This window comes from Marmota flaviventris, chromosome 2 (genome assembly GCF_047511675.1).
Source record: "Marmota flaviventris isolate mMarFla1 chromosome 2, mMarFla1.hap1, whole genome shotgun sequence".
Classification (NCBI taxonomy): Eukaryota; Metazoa; Chordata; class Mammalia; order Rodentia; family Sciuridae; genus Marmota; species Marmota flaviventris.
Window position 1 is genome coordinate 28,663,933 of NC_092499.1, and position 18,813 is coordinate 28,682,745.

Genomic DNA, 18,813 nt, shown 5'->3' on the forward strand with positions numbered 1-18,813 from the left:
CTGTCTGTCTCTGTCATGCAGACGGGCAGTGGAGTACCATAGAAAGAGCATGCATGGCCTTTGTGACTGGAGGCCTGGACTCAACCCTGACTCCGCTCCAGCTAACTTCCTCACCTGGGCAAGTTACTTTACCTCTCTGAGCGTGGTTTTCCTAATCTGTCAAATGGGGATCAGGAACCCTGCCTTACAGAGTTGGAAACAGAACAGCATGCTCCAGTGTCCTTACAACTCCGAAATGTCGCCTCCATGTTTGTGGGTACTATTCCTCAGCCTGCTGGAGCTGCCCTGCATTCTCCCCCACCTCTGCTCTTCATAGTGTTCAGAGGCTGCATCTAACCACAGGCTGCCTTCTGAGTCTTTCCAAATAACATCCTCTCTTCCCTCCTCTCTGTCCTCAGTTCATACCACCAGGCTCCATGCCAGGGACACCCATGTTTCCCAGCCTCACTCCCATCGTTCTGTCTCAGTCTAAGCATTTTCAGAATCCACAAAAGTGATCTCCACAAAAGTGGGCCAGAGCCCAGTCCCCACAGCAGACAGTGCAAGACAGGCCAGGACATGAAAAAAATATTAGCACTTCAGATTCACATTTTTAAAAATTAAATATTAAGCTTTACTAGTGTATGTCCTCACTGGCCTGTCTGCATGTCAGACGGTCACATATCTTGTTTGGTATGTGATGTGTCCTCAGGGAAGGGGTGTTCCAGGAGGCCGTGGCACTTACTTATGTTTGTCTTTGTCACATAACAACATAGCATGGTTCCCAGAGCTCGGCTGACTTGACTGGACTTTTATGTTGCCTGGTGTTAACAAAAGCAACCCTCACAAAGTGGAGAAGTGACTCGAAAAACTTCCTGCAAAGAAACCATGGATTCAAAATAATACTCCTAACATAATTGAAAGCAATCAGAAGAAATTTATTGCTGACACCCCTCACTAGGATGTATGATGTATGATGTATGATGCCATCTAACGTTCCATCAGCCATATCCCAAGGGAAAAATAATGATGACCTACCAGATGTGACCCAAAAGGTGCCCTAAGAGCCAAATGATCAAGACTCTGTGAATGTAGGTATGTAGCTGCTATCATCAATAGCAGACCTTTCCTTTAGTGTGTAATGTGCCTGGAAAGAGCAGCTATGATGAAATAAAAACTACTGCTATTAGAAAATATTTAACAATGCAATGGAGGAAGGATAGCATCTTCAAATGGTGCTGGGAAAACTGGAAATCCATATGCAACAAAATGAAACTGAATCCCTTTCTCTCGCCATGCACAAAAGTTAATTCAAAATGGATCAAGGAGCTTGATATCAAATCAGAGACACGCCGTCTGATAGAAGAAAAAGTTGGCTACGATCTACATACTGTGGGGTCGGGCTCCAAATTCCTCAATAGGACACTCATAGCACAAAAGTTAATAACTAGAATCAACGAATGGGACTTACTCAAACTAAAAAGTTTTTTCTCAGCAAAAGAAACAATAAGAGAGGTAAATAGGGAGCCTACATTCTGGGAACAAATCTTTACTCCTCACACTTCAGATAGAGCCCTAATATCCAGAGTATACAAAGAACTCAAAAAATTAGACAATAAGAAAACAAATAACCCAATCAACAAATGGGCCAAGGACCTGAACAGACACTTCTCAGAGGACGACATATAATCAATCAACAAGTACATGAAAAAATGCTCACCATCTCTAGCAGTCAGAGAAATGCAAATGAAAACCACCCTAAGATACCATCTCACTCCAGTAAGATTGGCAGCCATTAGGAAGTCAAACAACAATAAGTGCTGGCGAGGATGTGGGGAAAAGGGTACACTTGTACATTGCTGGTGGGACTGCAAATTGGTGCAGCCAATTTGGAAAGCAGTATGGAGATTGCTTGGAAAGCTGGGAATGGAGCCACCATTTGACCCAGCTATTCCCCTTCTCGGTCTATTCCCTAAAGACCTAAAAAGAGCATGCTACAGGGACACTGCTACATCGATGTTCATAGCAACACAATTCAAAATAGCAAGACTGTGGAACCAACCTAGATGCCCTTCAATAGAGGAATGGATAAAAAAAAAATGTGGCATTTATACACAATGGAGTATTACTCTGCATTAAAAAATGACAAAATCATAGAATTTGCAGGGAAATGGATGGCATTAGAGCAGATTATGCTAAGTGAAGCTAGCCAATCCCTAAAAAACAAATGCCAAATGTCTTCTTTGATATAAGGAGAGTAACTAAGAACAGAGTAGGGACGAAGAGCAGGAGAAGATTAACATTAAACAGGGATGAGAGGTGGGAGGGAAAGGGAGAGAGAAGGGAAATTGCATGGAAATGGAAGGAGACCCTCAGGGTTATACAAAAGTACATACAAGAGGAAGTGAGGGGAAAGGGAAAAATAATACAAGGGGGAGAAATGAATGACAGTAGAGGGGGTAGAGAGAGAAGAGGGGAGGGGAGGGGAGGGGAGGGGGGATAGTAGAGGATAGGAAAGGCAGCAGAACACAACAGACACTAGTATGGCAATATGTAAATCAATGGATGTGTAACTGATGTGATTCTGCAATCTGTATATGGGGTAAAAATGGGAGTTCATAACCCACTTGAATCAAAGTGTGAAATATGATATATCAAGAACTATGTAATGTTTTGAACAACCAACAATAAAAAATTAAAAAAAATAAAACAAAGAAGGATTTATGATAAAAAAAAAGAAAATATTTAACAAACACAGAGACACTCAAACATAGCTGTACAATTGATGAAAGTATAAATCTTTCTTTTGGGTTCCAGGCATTGAACTCAAGGGCATTTAATCATGAGCCATATCCCCAACCCACTTTACTTTTTTTATTTTGTGACAGGGTCTCACTAAGTTACTTAGGGCCTCACTAAATCACTGAGGCTGGTCTTGAACTTGCAATCCTCCTGCCTCAGCCTCCAAATTGCTGGGATTAGAGGTGCCACTGGCTGAAAGTATAAATATTTCTAGCATGTCTCATGGTATTTGCAAGAATCTATTTCAACAATAGAACATATGAAGAACTAATTTTTTTGTAAGTCACCAAAGAAGGGAAAAACCAGAGAACACATATTCTTAATAATAAATGACACTTTGGATAAAAATAAACTATCAAACAGTTCTTGTAACTGGTGGTATTCGATTGAATGAAAAGATCTGGGGAGCTGGGCATGGCTGGGCATGGCAGACTGTACACATACCGTATGCCTGTCTCCCAAGCTACTTGGGAGACTGAGGTGGGAACAACGCAGCAAGGTTCTCATGTCAAAAGAAAAAAGAAAAAAGGAAGGAATTGGGGTAAGGTGACAGGGAAGGAGAGATAAACTTTTGTCAGAAGTTTACAGGAAATCATGTATAGCTAACTTGGGAAAGCCAGGGCTATCTTTTTATGGAATTCTACATGGAATAAGGCCCATGAAAGTCACTCGTGCCACTTGAGGACGACTTCCTATGTTTTGGCACAAGAATTATGAAACTTAAAGATGGGTTCTGCCTGGTTTTGTTTTTGTTTTTTGCAGTGCTGGGGATGGAACCCAGGACCCATACATGCTAGGCAAGAGCTCTACCATTGAGCTACATTCCCCACCCCTTTTTAATTTTAATTTTTAAATTTTTTTTATTTGTTTTAATTAGCTCTGTATGATAGTAGAATGCACTTTGATGCATCATATATAATGGAGTATGATTTCTCATTCTTCTGGGTATACATGTTGCAGAATCCCACTGGTCATATAGTTATACATGTACATAGGATAATAATGTGTGTTTTATTCTACTATTTTTCGTACCCCCACACCCCTCCCCTCCCTTTACTCCCTTCTACCTAATTTAAAGTAACTCTATTCTTCCCTAGCCCCCCACCCACCCTTTGTGAATTAGTATCCTCATATCAGAGAAAACATTTGGTTTTGGGGTTTGGGGGATTGGCTTATTTTGATTAGCATAATATTCTCCAGCTCCATCTATTTACCAGCAAATGCCATAATTTCATTCTTCTTTAAGACTGAGTAATATATATTTTATGTATATATACCACATCTTTTTATCCCATTCATCTGTTGAAGGTCACCTAGGTTTGGTTCCATAGTTTAGCTATTGTGAATTGAGCTGATATAAACATTGATGTGGCTGCATCACTGTAGTATGCTGATTTTAAGTCTTTTGAGTATGTACTGAGGAGTGGGATAACTGAGTCAAATGGTGGTTCCATTCTAAGTTTTCTGAGAAATCTCCATACTACTTTCCATAACGGTTGCACCAATTTGAATTCCAACCAGCAAAATATAAGTGTACTTTTTTCCTACATCCTCACTAACATTTATTGTTGATAATTGCCATTCTGACTGGGGTGAGATGAAATCTTAGTTTTGATTTGCATTTCTCTTATTGCTAAAGGTGTTGAACATTTGCTCACATATTTGTTGATTGATTGTATTTCTTCTTCTGTGAAATAGATTCACTTACTTAGCCCATTTATTGATTGGGTTATTTGTTTTATTGGTGTTGAGTTTTTTGAGTTCTTTATATATCCTGGAGATTAATGCTCTATCTGAGGTGCGTCTGGTAAAGATTTTCTCCCATTCTGTTGGCTCTCTCTTCCTGTTATTGGCTGTTTTCTTTGCTGAGAAGCTTTTTAGTTTGAATTCATCCCATTTATTGATTCTTAATTTTACTTCTTGTGCTGTAGGAGTCTTGTTAAGGAAGTTGGATCCTAAGCCAACATGGTGATTTTTCTTCTATTAGGCACAGGGTCTCTGCTCTAGTGCCTAAGAATTTGATCCACTTTGAGTTGAGTTTTGTGCAGGGTGAGAGATAGGGATTTAGTTTCATTTTGTTACATGTGGATTTCCAATTTTCCCAGCACCATTTATTGAATGGGCTATCTTTTCTCCAGGGAATGTTTATGGCATCTTTGTCTAGTATGAGGTAACTGTATTTATGTGGGTTTGTCTCTGTGTCTTCTATTTTGTACCATTGTCCTGGGTGTCTGTTTTGGTGCCAATACCAGCTGTTTTTGTTACTATGGCTCTGTAGTGTAGTTTGAGGTCTGGTATTGTGATGCCTCCTGCTTCATTCTTCTTACTAAGGATTGCTTTGGCTATTCTGGGTTTTTTATTTTTCCAAATAATTTTCATGGTTGCTTTTTCTAGTTTTATGAAGAATGTCATTGGGATTTTAATTGGGATTGCATTAAATCTGTATGATGCTTTTGGTAGTATGGCCATTTTGACAACATTACTTCTGCCTATTCAGGAGCATTGGAGGTCTTTCCATCTTCTAAGGTCTTCAATTTCTTCCTTTAGTATTCTGTAATTTTCATTGTAGAGGTCTTTTAACTCTTTTGTTAGATTGATTCCCAAGTATTTTATTTTTTTGAAGCTATTTTTGTGAGGGGGGTAGTTTTCCTAATTTTTCCTTCAGTAGATTCGTCACTGATGTATAGGAACACACAGGTGTTGATTTTCTATCCTGCTACTTTGCTGATTCATTTATGAGTTTTAGAAGTTTTCTGGTGGGATTTTTTGGCTCTTCTAAATATAGAATCATGTCATTGGCAAATGGTGATAACTTGAGTTCTTCTTTTCCTACTTGTATCCCTTTAATTTCTTTCTCCTGTCTAATTGCTGTGGCTAGAGTTTCAAGGACAATGTTGAATAGAAGCAATGAAAGAGGACATCCTTGTCCCAGTTTTTAGAGAGAATGCTTTCGATTTTTCTCCATTTGGAATGATGTTGGCCTTGGTTTAGCATATATAGCTTTTATGATGTTGAGGTATGTTCCTACTATCCCTAGTTTTCCTAGTGTTTTGAACATGAAGGGGTATTGTATTTTGTCTAATGCTTTTTCTGCATCTATTGAAATTATCATATAATTCTTGTTTTTAAATCTATTGATGTAATTAGGTATGTTTATTGATTTCTGTATGTTGAATCAACCTTGCATCCCTGGGATGAACCCTACTTGATTGTGGGAAACTATCTTTTTAATATGTTTTTGTATGTGATTTGCCAGAATTTTATTGATAATTTTTGCATCTATGTTTATCAGAGATATTGATCTGAAGTTTTCTTTCTTTGATGTGTCTTTGTCTGGTTTTGGTATCAGGGTAATATTAGTCTCATAGAATGAGTTTGAAAGGTTTTTCTCCTTTTCTATTTCATGGAATACTTTGAGGAGTATTGGTGTTAATTCTTCTTTAAAGGTCTTATAGAACTCAGCTGGAATCTGTCTGGTCCTGGGCTTTTCTTGATTGGTAGGTTTTTTATATATAACTTTATTTTGCTTATTTATTTTTTATGTGGTGCTGGGATAGAACCCAGTGCCTCGTACAAGCTAGGCAAGTGCTCTACTACTAAGCTACAACCCTAGGCCCTTGATTGGTAGGCTTTTGATGGCATTTTCTATTTCATTATTTGTAACTGATCTGTTTAAGTCATGTATGTCCTATGTTTGGGCATGTCATATGCCTGTAGAAATTTCTCTATGTCTTCAAGGTTTTGTATTTTATTGGAATATAAATTTTCAAGATAGTTTCTAATTATCTTCTGTATTTCAGTTGTGTTCATTGGGATATTTTCTTTTTCATCACATATTTTAGTAATTTGAGGTTTCTCTCTTTTTCTCCTCATTAGTGTGGCTAGAGGTTTACCAATTTTATTTATTTTTTCAAAGAACCAACTTTTTGTTTTGTCAATTTTTTCAATTGCTTCTTTTGTTTCAATTTCATTGATTTAAGCTCTGATTTTCATTATATCCTGTCTTCTACTGTTTTTGGTGTTGATTCATTTTTCCTTTTCTTGGGTTTTGAGTGTAATGTTAGGTCATTTATTTGTTGACTTTCTATTCTTTTAATGAATGAGCTTAATGCAATGAACTTTCCTCTTCCCCTTGCCTTCATGATGTCCCAGAGATTTTGTTATGTTGTATCACTATTCTCATTTACCTCTAAGTATTTTTTTTTATTTAATCTCTGATTTCTTCAGTTATCCATTCATCATTCAATATTGTATTATTTAGTCTCCAGGTGTTACAGTAGGTTCTATTTTTTTATTCTATGATTGATTTTTAATTTTATTCCATTATGATCTGATAGGCTGCAGGGCATTATCTCTATTTTTTTGTATTTACTAAGAGTTGCCTTATGGCATAATATATGGTCTATTTTAGAGAAGGATCCATGTTCTGCTGAGAAAAAAGAGTATTTGCTCATTTATGGATAAAATATTCTATATATGTCTGTTAAGTCTAAATTATTGATTGTATTATTTAGATCTAGACTTTCTTTGTTTAGTTTTTGTTTGTAATATCTATCCAGTAGTGAGAGAGGAGTGTTTAAGTCTTCCAGTATTATTGTGTTGTGGTCTAGTCGGGTCTTAAAGTTGAGAAGGGTTTGTTTGATGTACATAGATGCTCCATTGTTTGGGGCATAAATATTTAAAATTGTTATGTCTTGTTGATATATATTTCCCTTAAGTAGTATAAAATGTCCTTCTTTCGTCCTCCTGATTAACTTTGGCTTGAAGTCCACTTTATCTGATAGGAGGATAGAAATCCCTGCTTGTTTACATGATCCATGTGAGTGATATGTTTTTTCCCATCCTTTCACCTTTGGTCTGTGGATGTCTTTGCCTATGAGGTGAGTCTCTTGGAGACAGCATATTGTTGGGCCTTATTTTTAAATTCAATCTGCCAGTCTATCTATGGCTTTTGATTGATGAGTTTAGGCCATTGACATTCAAGGTTATTATTGAGATGTGATTTGTGTTCTCAGTCATTTTGGTTTATTTCTGATTTTTAATTTGACTTAGTTTCTCCTTTGATTGACTATTCTTTTAGCTATTGACTATTCCTTTGTTCCTCTCTTTGCTGGTTTTCACTTTTTTTTTTCCTCACTTCATCCTCATGGAATATTTTGTTGAGAATGTTCTGTGGTTCTGGCTTTCTACTTGTGAATTCTTTTGTTTATCTTGGGAGGTTATTTCATCTTCAAATCTGAAACTTAATTTTGCTGGATATAAAATTTTGGGTTGGCATTCATTTTCTTTCAGAGATTTAAATATATGATTCCAGGACCTCCTAGTTTTGAGGGTCTGGGTTGAGAAATCATTTGAGATCCGAATTGGTTTCCCCTATATGTAATTTGATTTTTTTTCTCCCACGGCCTTTAAGATATTATATTTATTCTGTATTCTCACTATAATGTGTCTTAGTGTGGGTCTGCTGTAATTTTGTACATTTCGGGTTCTGTAAGCCTCTTGTATTTGATTTTCCATTTCATTTTTTAGTTTTGGGAAATTTTCTGATATTATATCATTGAAAAGATTGTGCATTCCTTTGGTTTGTATCTCTACTCCTTCATTTATCCTAATAACTCTTAAATTTGGTCTTTTCATGTTATCCCATAATTCTTGGATGTTATGTTCATGGTTTCTTACCATCTTCTCTGCATGGTCAACTCTATTTTCAAGAGTATTCATTTTGTCTTCATTGCCTGAGGTTCTGTCTTCCAAGTGGTCTAGTCTGTTGGTGATGCTTTCTATTAAGTTTAAAATTTTGTTAATTGATTCCTTTATTTAGAGGACTTTTGCTTGTTTTTTCCCCCCACAATCTCTAACACTTTATTGAAGTGGTCTTTTTTTTCCTGTGGTTTCTTTTCCTTTGATTTCACTCCTTATACTATCCTTAGTTCACAGATCAGTTTAACTATGTATAGTCTAAACTCCTTCTCTGACATTTCTTCGACTGTGTTGTCTTGATTCTGTCATTAGAGCATCTTGGTTTGGGGGGGGCATTTTATTCCCTTGTTTTTTCATGTTGTTCATGTGTTCTCCCATCTAGTAGTATGGATCTCAGGCCACACAAATTCTACCAAAGCAGACTTATAGTGTCCCTGAAGGTTTCCAGCACCTTGCCTTCAAGGGGGGAGACCAACATCAACAGCACCCAATGCAAACAACACACAGCCCCAAACCCACTAGATCCTGTCAAGACTTCCACAGTTTTCTTGCAACAGAGACCCATGAGTTCAATTACTGTCCATACTATCCACAGCAAATTTGCCAAAACGGTTCACAATTCCAAATGTTGGACAAAGAGAGAACAGAAGTGTGCAGAATATGATGTTCATGAGGAAAGGAGAGGGAAGACAGAAGCAAAAATCTACAGTAAGAATAGACAAGGAATTGACAGAGACTGATGGTTAGCTGGAGAAAAGATAGAGAATCCAGAAAAACAGACAAGCAAAAGGAAAAATATATACAATTAAAAACTTAAAATGTAAGAATACATAACAAAACTGCAAAACACCATCCATACACCACAGTCCTCAACAAACTGATGTCTGAAAAATACCCAATCCCCAAAACAGTAGAGATGCTAGAGAAGAGAAAAATATATATATTTAAAAATAAAAACAAAAGAAAGAAAAAAAATTCAATGGAAAACTGAAAAACTGTTTGCGTCGAGTTCAAAGTTTTCTCAGTCCCGTCTCTGATTCTTCATGCGATTGCCAGACCCAGACCGGCCTATGAAGACCCCCTCACTATCATGCTGATCTGGGTTTCAGATACCCCAGGCTTGGTCACATTGCAGTCCCAAGATCTCGATCCTGTTCCAATTTGCAGAGAGATCACCAGGGATGCGCTCACATAGAGGAGCGACCCTGAAAAGAAGCTGCAAGATGGCGGTCACCAGCACTCCCAGTGGAAGACTCTAGGAGCAGCCAATTTTGCAGACACCCTGATACTGGACATCCAGGTCCCAGCCAGTGTCCCCAAACAGAGGCAGCTGTACCCCGAGATGGCAGTGGTGGTAAACCTGCTGGCACCCTGCCCCCGTCCCCAGGCACTGGCCAGTGTCCCAAGGGAGCTGGCTGTGTGTAACCAAACCTTGCAGGCACTCTGGCAGTGGACCTCTGGGCAGCAGCAGCAGCAGCAGCGGGAGATGGGTCGTCAGCAGCGACACAGGTGGTAGTGGCGCCCGGAGAAAAGACCTCCAGGCCACAGTAGCAGTGGCTTTAGGGGACAGTGGAGTAGATAGTAGCTGCGCTCAGAGAGAAGACCTCCTGGTGACAGTAGCAGTGGCATGGTGGTAGCCACACCCAGGGAAAGACCTCCAGGTGTGGTGGAAGCTGCTGCAGCTGCCCTAGGAGAAATGACTTCTGGTGACTGTAACAGAGGCGACTGGGGTATAGGAGGCGGGGGCAGTATCTGCCCTTTTTAAATTTTTTAAACAAAAAGATGATGTTCCGTGTCTCCTGCGCTTTCCAGCAAAGGCAGGGGTCTGTGAATAGCATGCTACCAGCAGGAGCTCTCCAGGAAGGTGGGCGCACTCTGTCTCTCCATAGTAATGGAGATGTGCCCCTGTTTTATTTCATGTCAGTTATTTGGGGTTGTTGTTTCTCTGTGGAAAGGGGCGGGCATTGTGAAATCAAGGCAGGTTGTGCATCAGCTTAAAACACTGGTAATCATTTCCTTGTTAGTCAATCTGCAATCAGACATCTCCTGTGTATCTGTAATTATTTAAAAAAATAAGACCTGTTGAGACATATGTTATGTTGCATAACATGAATGTAGTACAATATATACTATATGTAATATCATAACTCTATATTAGGTATATAGTCAGAAAAAAATATTTTCTTCTTTGTATTTTTATATCTTTATTTTATTTATTTATTTTTATGTGATGCTGTAGATCGAACCCAGTGCCTCACATGTGCTAGGCGAGCGCTCTACCGCTGAACCACAGCCCCAGGCCCTTCTTCTTTGTATTTTTGAAAACATTTTTAGTTGACAAAAATTGAATATATACACATATATACATATGATATACAGCATGATGTTTTGAAATACGAATACACCACGGAGTGGCTAACTCAAGCTAATTAGCATGCATATTACTTTGCATGTAATATACATGTTAATTAGTTCAATTATTTTTTGGTATTTTTATTTTTGTGTTGAGTATACTTAAAATCTACCTTCTGCATGACTTTTCAAGTATATAATACATTGTTATCGATTATAGTCACCATGTCCTGGAATAGGACTCTTGAATACTCCTCCTGTCTAACTGAAATTTGTACCCTTTGACTAAGATCGCCCTAACCTGACCCAGCCCTGGTAACCACATTCTCCTCTGATTCTGTGTGTTTGCCTTTTCATGTTCCACACAGAGGGGAGATCGTGCTGTATTTGTCTTTCTGTGCCAGGCTTATTTCACTCAATATCATTTTGAACACTAGCAAGGTGGCCGAGTGGAGCCTGGTGAGAGGGAGGCAGTGTAGTGGCCCAGGGCGATGGCTTAGGGGGCCGGGCCACAGAGCTGCTGAGGGGGCTGGACATCCAGACTGTGCCTCACTTCCCAGGGTGGGTGACAGAGGAGCCCAGGGGACCTCCAGTGAGACCTGTCTGTACCTTCACTCCTCAGCCTCCCCAGTGATTGAAAATGGCCAACTGGAATGTCCCCAGGGGTACAAGAGACTGAACCTCACTCACTGCCAAGGTAAGAATGACCCAGGCCAGGGCTGGGCTGAAGTGGAAATGACCGGGCCTGCTCTGGGGGAGGCAGCACCACCCCCAGCCCCAGAAGGAGGAGTGTCTGTCACTTCCTGGATGGCCTCCACTGGCATCAGCTTGGGGAACCTATTGGGGCTGCTGGTTCTAGAGGCCAAAGGAAGCCAGGGACATTTGAGGGAGTCAAACTCCCTTCCTCCTTCCCATCTTCACCCTGCCCACCCAGAGCATGGCCAGGTACCCCCCTGGGGCTGTGTGTGCTTCCTGGAAAGGGAGGAATTTCCACTGAGGCAAGGGGTGGAGTCAGCCTGAGCTGGTGGGGACTGTGAGATTTTCCCAACAAGGAACCTTTAGCTGCTCAGGCCTCCTTCCCACCTGCCTCACCCCACAGCCAGGAAAAGGAAAGAAGTTTATACAGGTGGCCTCGGTAGGGCGCCATGAAGCCCAGCCCTGCCCTGGCCAGTGCTCTGAGGGCCAGCTGAGGCTGAGGTGTTTGCATTATAGAATCCACAAAGGAGCCAGGCCCCTGGGCACCTTGGGACAAAGGGTGATGGAGGGGCTCATGGCTTTGTCACTACTGGAAGTTAAGGGAGGGTGAGAAGTGGGACCTGGATGGCCAAGGGGCTAGAAGCCTTCACTGAGGGGAAACTACTGCCACTGAGCAGAATCGGTCTCTGAGTGGGGGCCCTACTGAGGTGTGGGCCTGTGATCTGAGCAGATGCCTCCTGCCAGTAAGAGGCTGCTGGGGCTGGTGAGGTCAGCGGGGAGTCCAGGCAGCTTCCCTTTGGAGAGCTTGGACAACTGGGCAAGTGGTCTGCATGGTTTGCTTTGGAGGAAGAGGGTTAGAGTCAGGTGATTGCCCAGATTGCCACCCTAGATCCCCTAGAACCCTCTTCAGGAGGGAAGAGCCCTAGGAAGCCTGGGTGATGGGATGTCTACTTGTGGGTACAGGCTTTAGAAGGAATTTCTGGCACGAGGATAAGAAAAGGTGCTTGGACCAGGCAAAAGGGAAGGCCTCTGGCCCAGCCTAGCTCAGGGTCAGACTTTCTCCAAGACAGTGGGCTAAGGGCCTAGTGAACAGCAGGTGCAGGGAGGGCTCTGTATTTTTGTCCTTGATGGCACAATAGGACTGTTCACATCCAAACAATTCCCAGCATCCTCTCCTGCTAGTTTACCAGTCTGGAGTTTTATGTTTTCTGACTATTCTCAGATTCTCAATGAGCTTTCTTCCCTTCCCCACCCCCCGCCTTTTTTTCAATTTTTAAAAAATTGTTGATGGACACAATACATATATTTATTTATTTACCACTGAGCCACAACCCCAGCCCCTTTCCCTCCCTTTTTAGAGCTCCTTTTTAGAGCTGGATACAGGACACCAAGCCCCTCCCCCAGTCCTGTCCCCTCAGCCAATCCTGGTCTCCATGTCTGGGAAGGAACCCGCCTATCCCTGCACCCACAGGCCCCATCCCTCCTCTCTATTTTCATTCCTATTTCCAAAGAATATGACAGTGAGTCCTGTGAGCAATATCACTGTGCTAGTTGCTAAATACACAGTAATAGGCAAGACCCAATCCCTGCCTCAGGTAAAGATGGTCCCCTAAACAAATTACAAAGGAGAGAAGGTTCTTGACGGGTGCCATGGGATCCAGTGGTGGATTCCTATCCCAGACTGGGAGGATCTGGGAGAAGTGATACCCAAACCAAGACTTTAAAAATGAGCACAAGTTGGTCAGCTAAAGGGTGTGCAGACCTTCCAGGCAGAGGGAATAAGCACAGGGACAGTATGAGCTGGCTGGAGTGTCTGAGAGGTGCTGGGCTCCCAGCCTACGGAGGCACAGAAGGTAGATAGTACAGGCAAGCCAGGATCTCATCAGAGCCACCTCCTCACCCACTGGCTTTGAAACATGGAATACCATGTTTTGAGCTAGGGGCTCCCTCTTAAAGTGACAAGGAGGCCTGAAGCTTCTCAAGTGAAGGGAGGCACATCAGGTTTGTGAGGAGATGTGTCACTCTGGACAATCTGGAAGCATGTGGATGGGTTTCCCTTCCCAGCTCTCAGTGATGTCTCCAGGTGCCTCTGCCCCGATGGGGTGTCCTACCAAGGCATGCTACCCCTTGGTGTCCTAATGGCGTCATCTTTTGGCCCCCTCTTCCTGTGCCAATTTTCCCAAACCTTCAAGTGAGCCAGTGACTCATGACTGGCTGCCTGGCTTATCTGCTAGCCCCAGGTGGCTAGCCCTGGCCTTTCATGCTCAGCATCTGTGCTGCTATCATGGTTCACAGAGGCACTGTCACCAAAATGTCCCCTGACTTCTTGGAGTGTGAGAGTTGGGACTTCCCCTTGGCAGGAAAAATATGCAGCCTGAGAAGTTCTAGACAGGATAGAGGAAGCGAATGCACCTTCTTGCCCGAGGAAGAACACGAGCGCCCGTGGGCTTGGGGGTGTGCAGCCTCACTGAGGTGTTCACAAGGCCTGCAGACGTGCCCTCCTAGCCCTCTGCCTCGGCTTACCCTTGCTGACCCTGCTCCTCCTTTCCCAGCCCCTTCAGCACTATGCCCTGGCCTCCTTCTTCCTGTTCCCCCCCTGCAGACACTTCCCCAGGGTCTCGCGCTCCACAGAGGTGCTCCTGTCTTTCAAGGAAGAGAATAAATAAAAAAGGACTTGGCTGTCATTTATCTCTCCAACCCAGACAGTCCCCCTTTCTGTTTCCTCTGCGTGCCACTTACCAGAGTCACCAGGGTTGAGGAGCCTCAGTTTCTTTATCTATAAAATGAGGACACTTGCACCAACCTGGCAAATTGGTTTGTGAGAGTTAAATGGGATAGTGTACATCAAATACCCAGTATACTCTGCAGCATGACAGCCATGCTCTAAACGTGAGCTCTTACTATTAGGACCATGCCAGTTATTGAACCAAGCAGTTTGCAATTTTTCTCTTATTTTATCTTCCCCCAAACACTGTCTAGTAGTTATTCCCATTTTGCAAATGAAGAAACTGAGGCACAGAGAGAAGCATCACACTTAAGAAATGGCAGCTCTGTTGCCATCTTGTTGTTCTATTTGGAGAAAGCATTCCTAGACCCCTGAGCAGCCCCTCCCTGTTGTCAGGCCTCGGTGGGACAGGTGCTTGGTCTCTCCTCCATCCCTACAGATATCAATGAGTGCTTGACCCTGGGCCTGTGCAAGGACTCCGAGTGCGTGAACACCCGGGGCAGCTACCTGTGCACGTGCAGACCTGGCCTCATGCTGGATCCGTCGCGGAGCCGCTGTGTATGTGAGTGCTGGCAGGGACCAGGGGTGGGGGACACCCTCCAGGTGCACCGGCCAATCCCAGAACAGTATATTTCCCTGGGCCCTGTCACCCTCTGCCGAGGGCCAGGGTCTGCTACTCAGCCTGGAGTTGGAGCAATGAATCAAACTGATTGGCCCATCCTGAGGGAATAGAGAGAGGTGGTTACTGACTCGAGTTCTGCCTTGAGCTTTCCTTCTGGGGCTTTGCAGGTTGGAATTCAGGTTTTCTATTTCTTATTTTTCCCCTCTGATTATTTCTGTCCCATGTGCTGCCCCACTGACTTTGGGGTACACGTTTATCCCTGTTGTAGCATCAGGTTGAGCCAAGGCTGCTTCTTCCAGCGCCTGAGCTTAGCAGCCTGGTCACGTGGCTAAGTGACCTTTCTTAAAGGACCATACACAGATCAGTGGTGCAGCTGACTGTTCCCTGGGCCTTTCCATAATACTGTGGTCCCTTTTGAATGTCCATGAACATGTATATGTCATGAGTCATGAGCATTAACATGTGCGGGCACACATGTACACACAGGCAGCTCTGTTTCCAGTTACCCCTGTAGTTTTCAGCTGGGAGGGACTCAGGCTGGCAGCTTCTGCCCTACTTCCTAGTGGCAGAGCTGAAACACAACCCACAGGGGTTTTGTTGAGCAGAAAGGTCAGACCAGAGCTGAATAGACTGGTACTGACTGGCCCCTGGGATGCAGCCACTTCCGGCTCAGCAGGACTCCCTGCAGCAGCCAACCCTTAGGTCTGCAAACTGCCTGGTACTGGGACTAGGAAGGCCACAGGGAGGAGTGAGACTCTGGTGCCACCCAGAGGGAGCAGCCCATGGGAAGGGCAGCTAGACCCAGTGTCTCCAGGTAGGAACCTTAGGAGGCGGACCTGGAGAGTGAGGGAGCCCAGAAAGGGAGAGCACATCCTGCCACCCTCAGGAAACATCACAGGGGCAACGACAGGTGATAAAAACCTTGAGGGGCTTCCAACCCTTCCTTCTCCTCCACATCACTTAGGATTCCTTTACATCCAAGGTGACTTTTATTTATTAGGCCCAGAAAGAGACCCTTAATTCAGGAAAGCTCTTCATTTTCCCTCCTCCTCAGTGTTACCTGCTCCAGCCCCTCCATCGATTCCTCTCCCTGTGGGTGGGGGTGGCGGGATGTTTCCCTCCCTCCTTTGCTGCACTTGAGCAGGGTCAGCAAAGCAGTCTACAGGGGCCGGTCCCCACTGGGGTCAGTCATCTCCCCCCGAAACCCAATGGGACAGGACCCTTTCTTCCCAAAGGAGCTGGCTGTTAGAGGCAGAAACTGCTCCTGAATGTCCAGGGCTCGTGAACTGACTGACAATTGACCTGTGTGTAGCATATGACCTTGACAAGTCACTCTCACATACCTTGCTCCTATCTCCACGACACTGTAAAGGTGTATTAGTCAAGAGTCTCTGGGTTGCAGGCGACAGAAAACCAATACAAACCACCTTAAGTAAAACATAATTGATTGGCAAAACTAGGAAGTGTTGGGGGCAAGTGTGGCCTCGCTGGTTGGATCTAGGCACCTGCAGCATGTCCCTGTGGTTTCTTGTTCTCTTTCCTGTGTCAGTTTCATAGCTCCTTCAAAGTGGCTGCCAGATGCTATGGTAAACCACATTCTGTCTTGCAAACTCAATTTAAAAATGAGAACCTCTTTTCCAACAACCCAGGTAAAGTCCCATAGCTTCTTATCTTTGGGCCTTCCTAGGCAAGTGCCCATCCCTGACTCAATCACTGACCAGGAGTATGGGCTATGCTTCCTCAGCCAGGAAGAGGGCCAAAGCTGGGAATGGGGCAGTATCCGTAGAAACCAGGATGCTTATACCAGAATATGGGGCACAGACACTGTACAGGCAGAAACAGAGGTGCCCACTACCAAGGCACATCATTATCATCCTTATTTTATACATGCTAAAGCCAAGGCCAAGGGAGTTGTGTAGCTCAGTAGGCATAGGGATTTGAAGTTAGCCTGACCAAGGCACCCAGGATCATGGACTCCTTAGCCTTGACTGTTGTCCTCTTCCCCCTTCCTCCACTCACCTGCAGAGAGTCTAGTCTGTCCTTTAATGAATCAAGTCTCTTACAACCTGGCATGGCCTCCACATCTTTCACTGAGGTAATATATCAGTATTTACTGTCAAAATACAAGAAAGGGGGACACATGGGGACTTTAGTAAATACTGGAAAGAAGCAACTGGAGACAAGAAGCTTCATTCTTACTCCACGTGAGGAGGGAGAGCCCAGAGCCTCACCAAGTGGATAGCATGAAGAAACTCAGAAGTATTCTGCTTAGGCATTCCTCCCAAAGTTCTTGGGAGCATTTTTCAGGGTCCCCAGTTTCCAGACTGAGACATAGGCCAGGCTAGTCTGAGCACATGAAGCCAGACACACTTCTATCCGTGGCCCTCAGTCTGCACTTTGCCCCTCCCTCTGGCCACCTGCCATCACCATGGGTTGTGTCTGTTGCAGCGGACAAGGCCGTCTCCATGCAGCAGGGACTGTGCTACCGCTCCCTGGGGCCTGCCACCTGCACCCTGCCTCTGGCCCAGAAGATCACCAAGCAGATATGCTGCTGCAGCCGTGTAGGCAAAGCATGGGGCAGCAAGTGTGAGAAGTGTCCCCTGCCTGGCACAGGTAACCCCCTGTCCCCATCCCAGCTCTGGCTATCAAGGGGCTTCCTCAAAGTCAGTGACCATTTCCCCAGCCTGGGTAGACCCTCTTAGGCCAGAAGACTCTTAGTCTTCCCTTTCTGCTTAAGTGCTTATCCCAGCCTGGGGCTTCCTCCTTCCTTGCTGCCACAGTTGTCCCAAACAGGGAGGGAGAGGGAGGGGCCTGGTTTCCTGCAGGAACTATGTCACTCAGCTTGTCCTCTGTGCTGGCTTTGCAGAGGCCTTCAGGGAAATCTGCCCTGCTGGCCATGGCTACACCTACTCAAGCTCAGACATCCGCCTGTCCATGAGGAAAGCTGAGGAGGAGGAACTGGCCGGACCCCCAAGGGAGCAAAGGCCCCTGTCCCAGCCAGCAGAGAGGCAGTCACTCCGGGCAGCCACCGACACCTGGCTTGAAGCTGGGACCGTCCCTGACAAGGGTATCTAGAGTGCGGGAGATATTCCCCTTTCCTCTAAGTTTTCAGCACCTTGAAGAAGCTTGAGGTGTTTATCCTATGTTCCTGGGGTCCCATTTCTGGGGCATTAGGAAAGGGAACATGAAGCAGCAGTATGCAGCCCTGGGAGCCTTCTCTCATGGCCTGGCTTGACCAGAAGGCTTCATCCCCTTTCTTTCCTGTGTGGGGTCAAGAAGTGCCACATCCCAGGAGGTTGCTTGCAGAGGTGGGAGAGGTCTGCAGCAATACTTCCCCAGCTGACCGAGCCTCTCAATCCCCTGCCCAGCTATCCCGATTTTGGGTCTGGTGGTCACTGCTCTTGCAAGTGAATCCTGGAGCACCTGTAGGCTTTTGGTTCCCTGCCCTGACCTTAGGGTCAGAGCACTAATTCCAGCTCAGTTGCCTAGGACTCAGAAGGTGCCCGGCCAGAAAAAGCCTGGGTCTGAAGCTCCTTGGCAGGTGCTATGGAAAACCATGAAGTCATGCCCAGGTTACTAAGCAACACTGAATTCAGGAGGCCGTGAGTGTATTAGGAACAAGCCAACTGTGCAATCACCAAAATGGGCCCAGGAATCTGGAACAGACACGACAGGGAGGACAGAGCCCCTGTTGTCATGAACGCGAGCACTGGCCAAACCTGGGGCAACTCCTCTCCATCTAGCACTGTTCCCTGGCCCTTCGCCCAAGGTAGGGGGCTGAGTGACCCATGTGGCCAGAAGGAGATGGTAGCTCAAGGAGGTGGGTCATAGGACTGATGGGGTGGACTGGCCTAGAGGGGTAGGACTTCTGTCACTGGAGGCCTTAAAGTAAATCAGAAGACTTCCCTTCACCAAGCAAGAGGCTGAGCTGGGCTAC

The 18,813-nt window shown here is 44.4% G+C and overlaps 1 protein-coding gene across 1 annotated transcript in view; it reads left to right on the forward strand.

Moving 5' to 3' along the window:
• Nucleotides 1-18,813, forward strand: part of Ltbp2 (latent transforming growth factor beta binding protein 2) — a 109,523-nt gene that overhangs the window by 63,917 nt on the left and 26,793 nt on the right. Inside the window, exons 9-12 of the mRNA XM_071607395.1 lie at nt 11,456-11,530; nt 14,694-14,816; nt 17,325-17,489; nt 17,743-17,943. Of these exons, the coding sequence (XP_071463496.1) occupies nt 11,456-11,530; nt 14,694-14,816; nt 17,325-17,489; nt 17,743-17,943 (564 nt within the window). The remainder of the gene's footprint in view (nt 1-11,455; nt 11,531-14,693; nt 14,817-17,324; nt 17,490-17,742; nt 17,944-18,813) is intronic.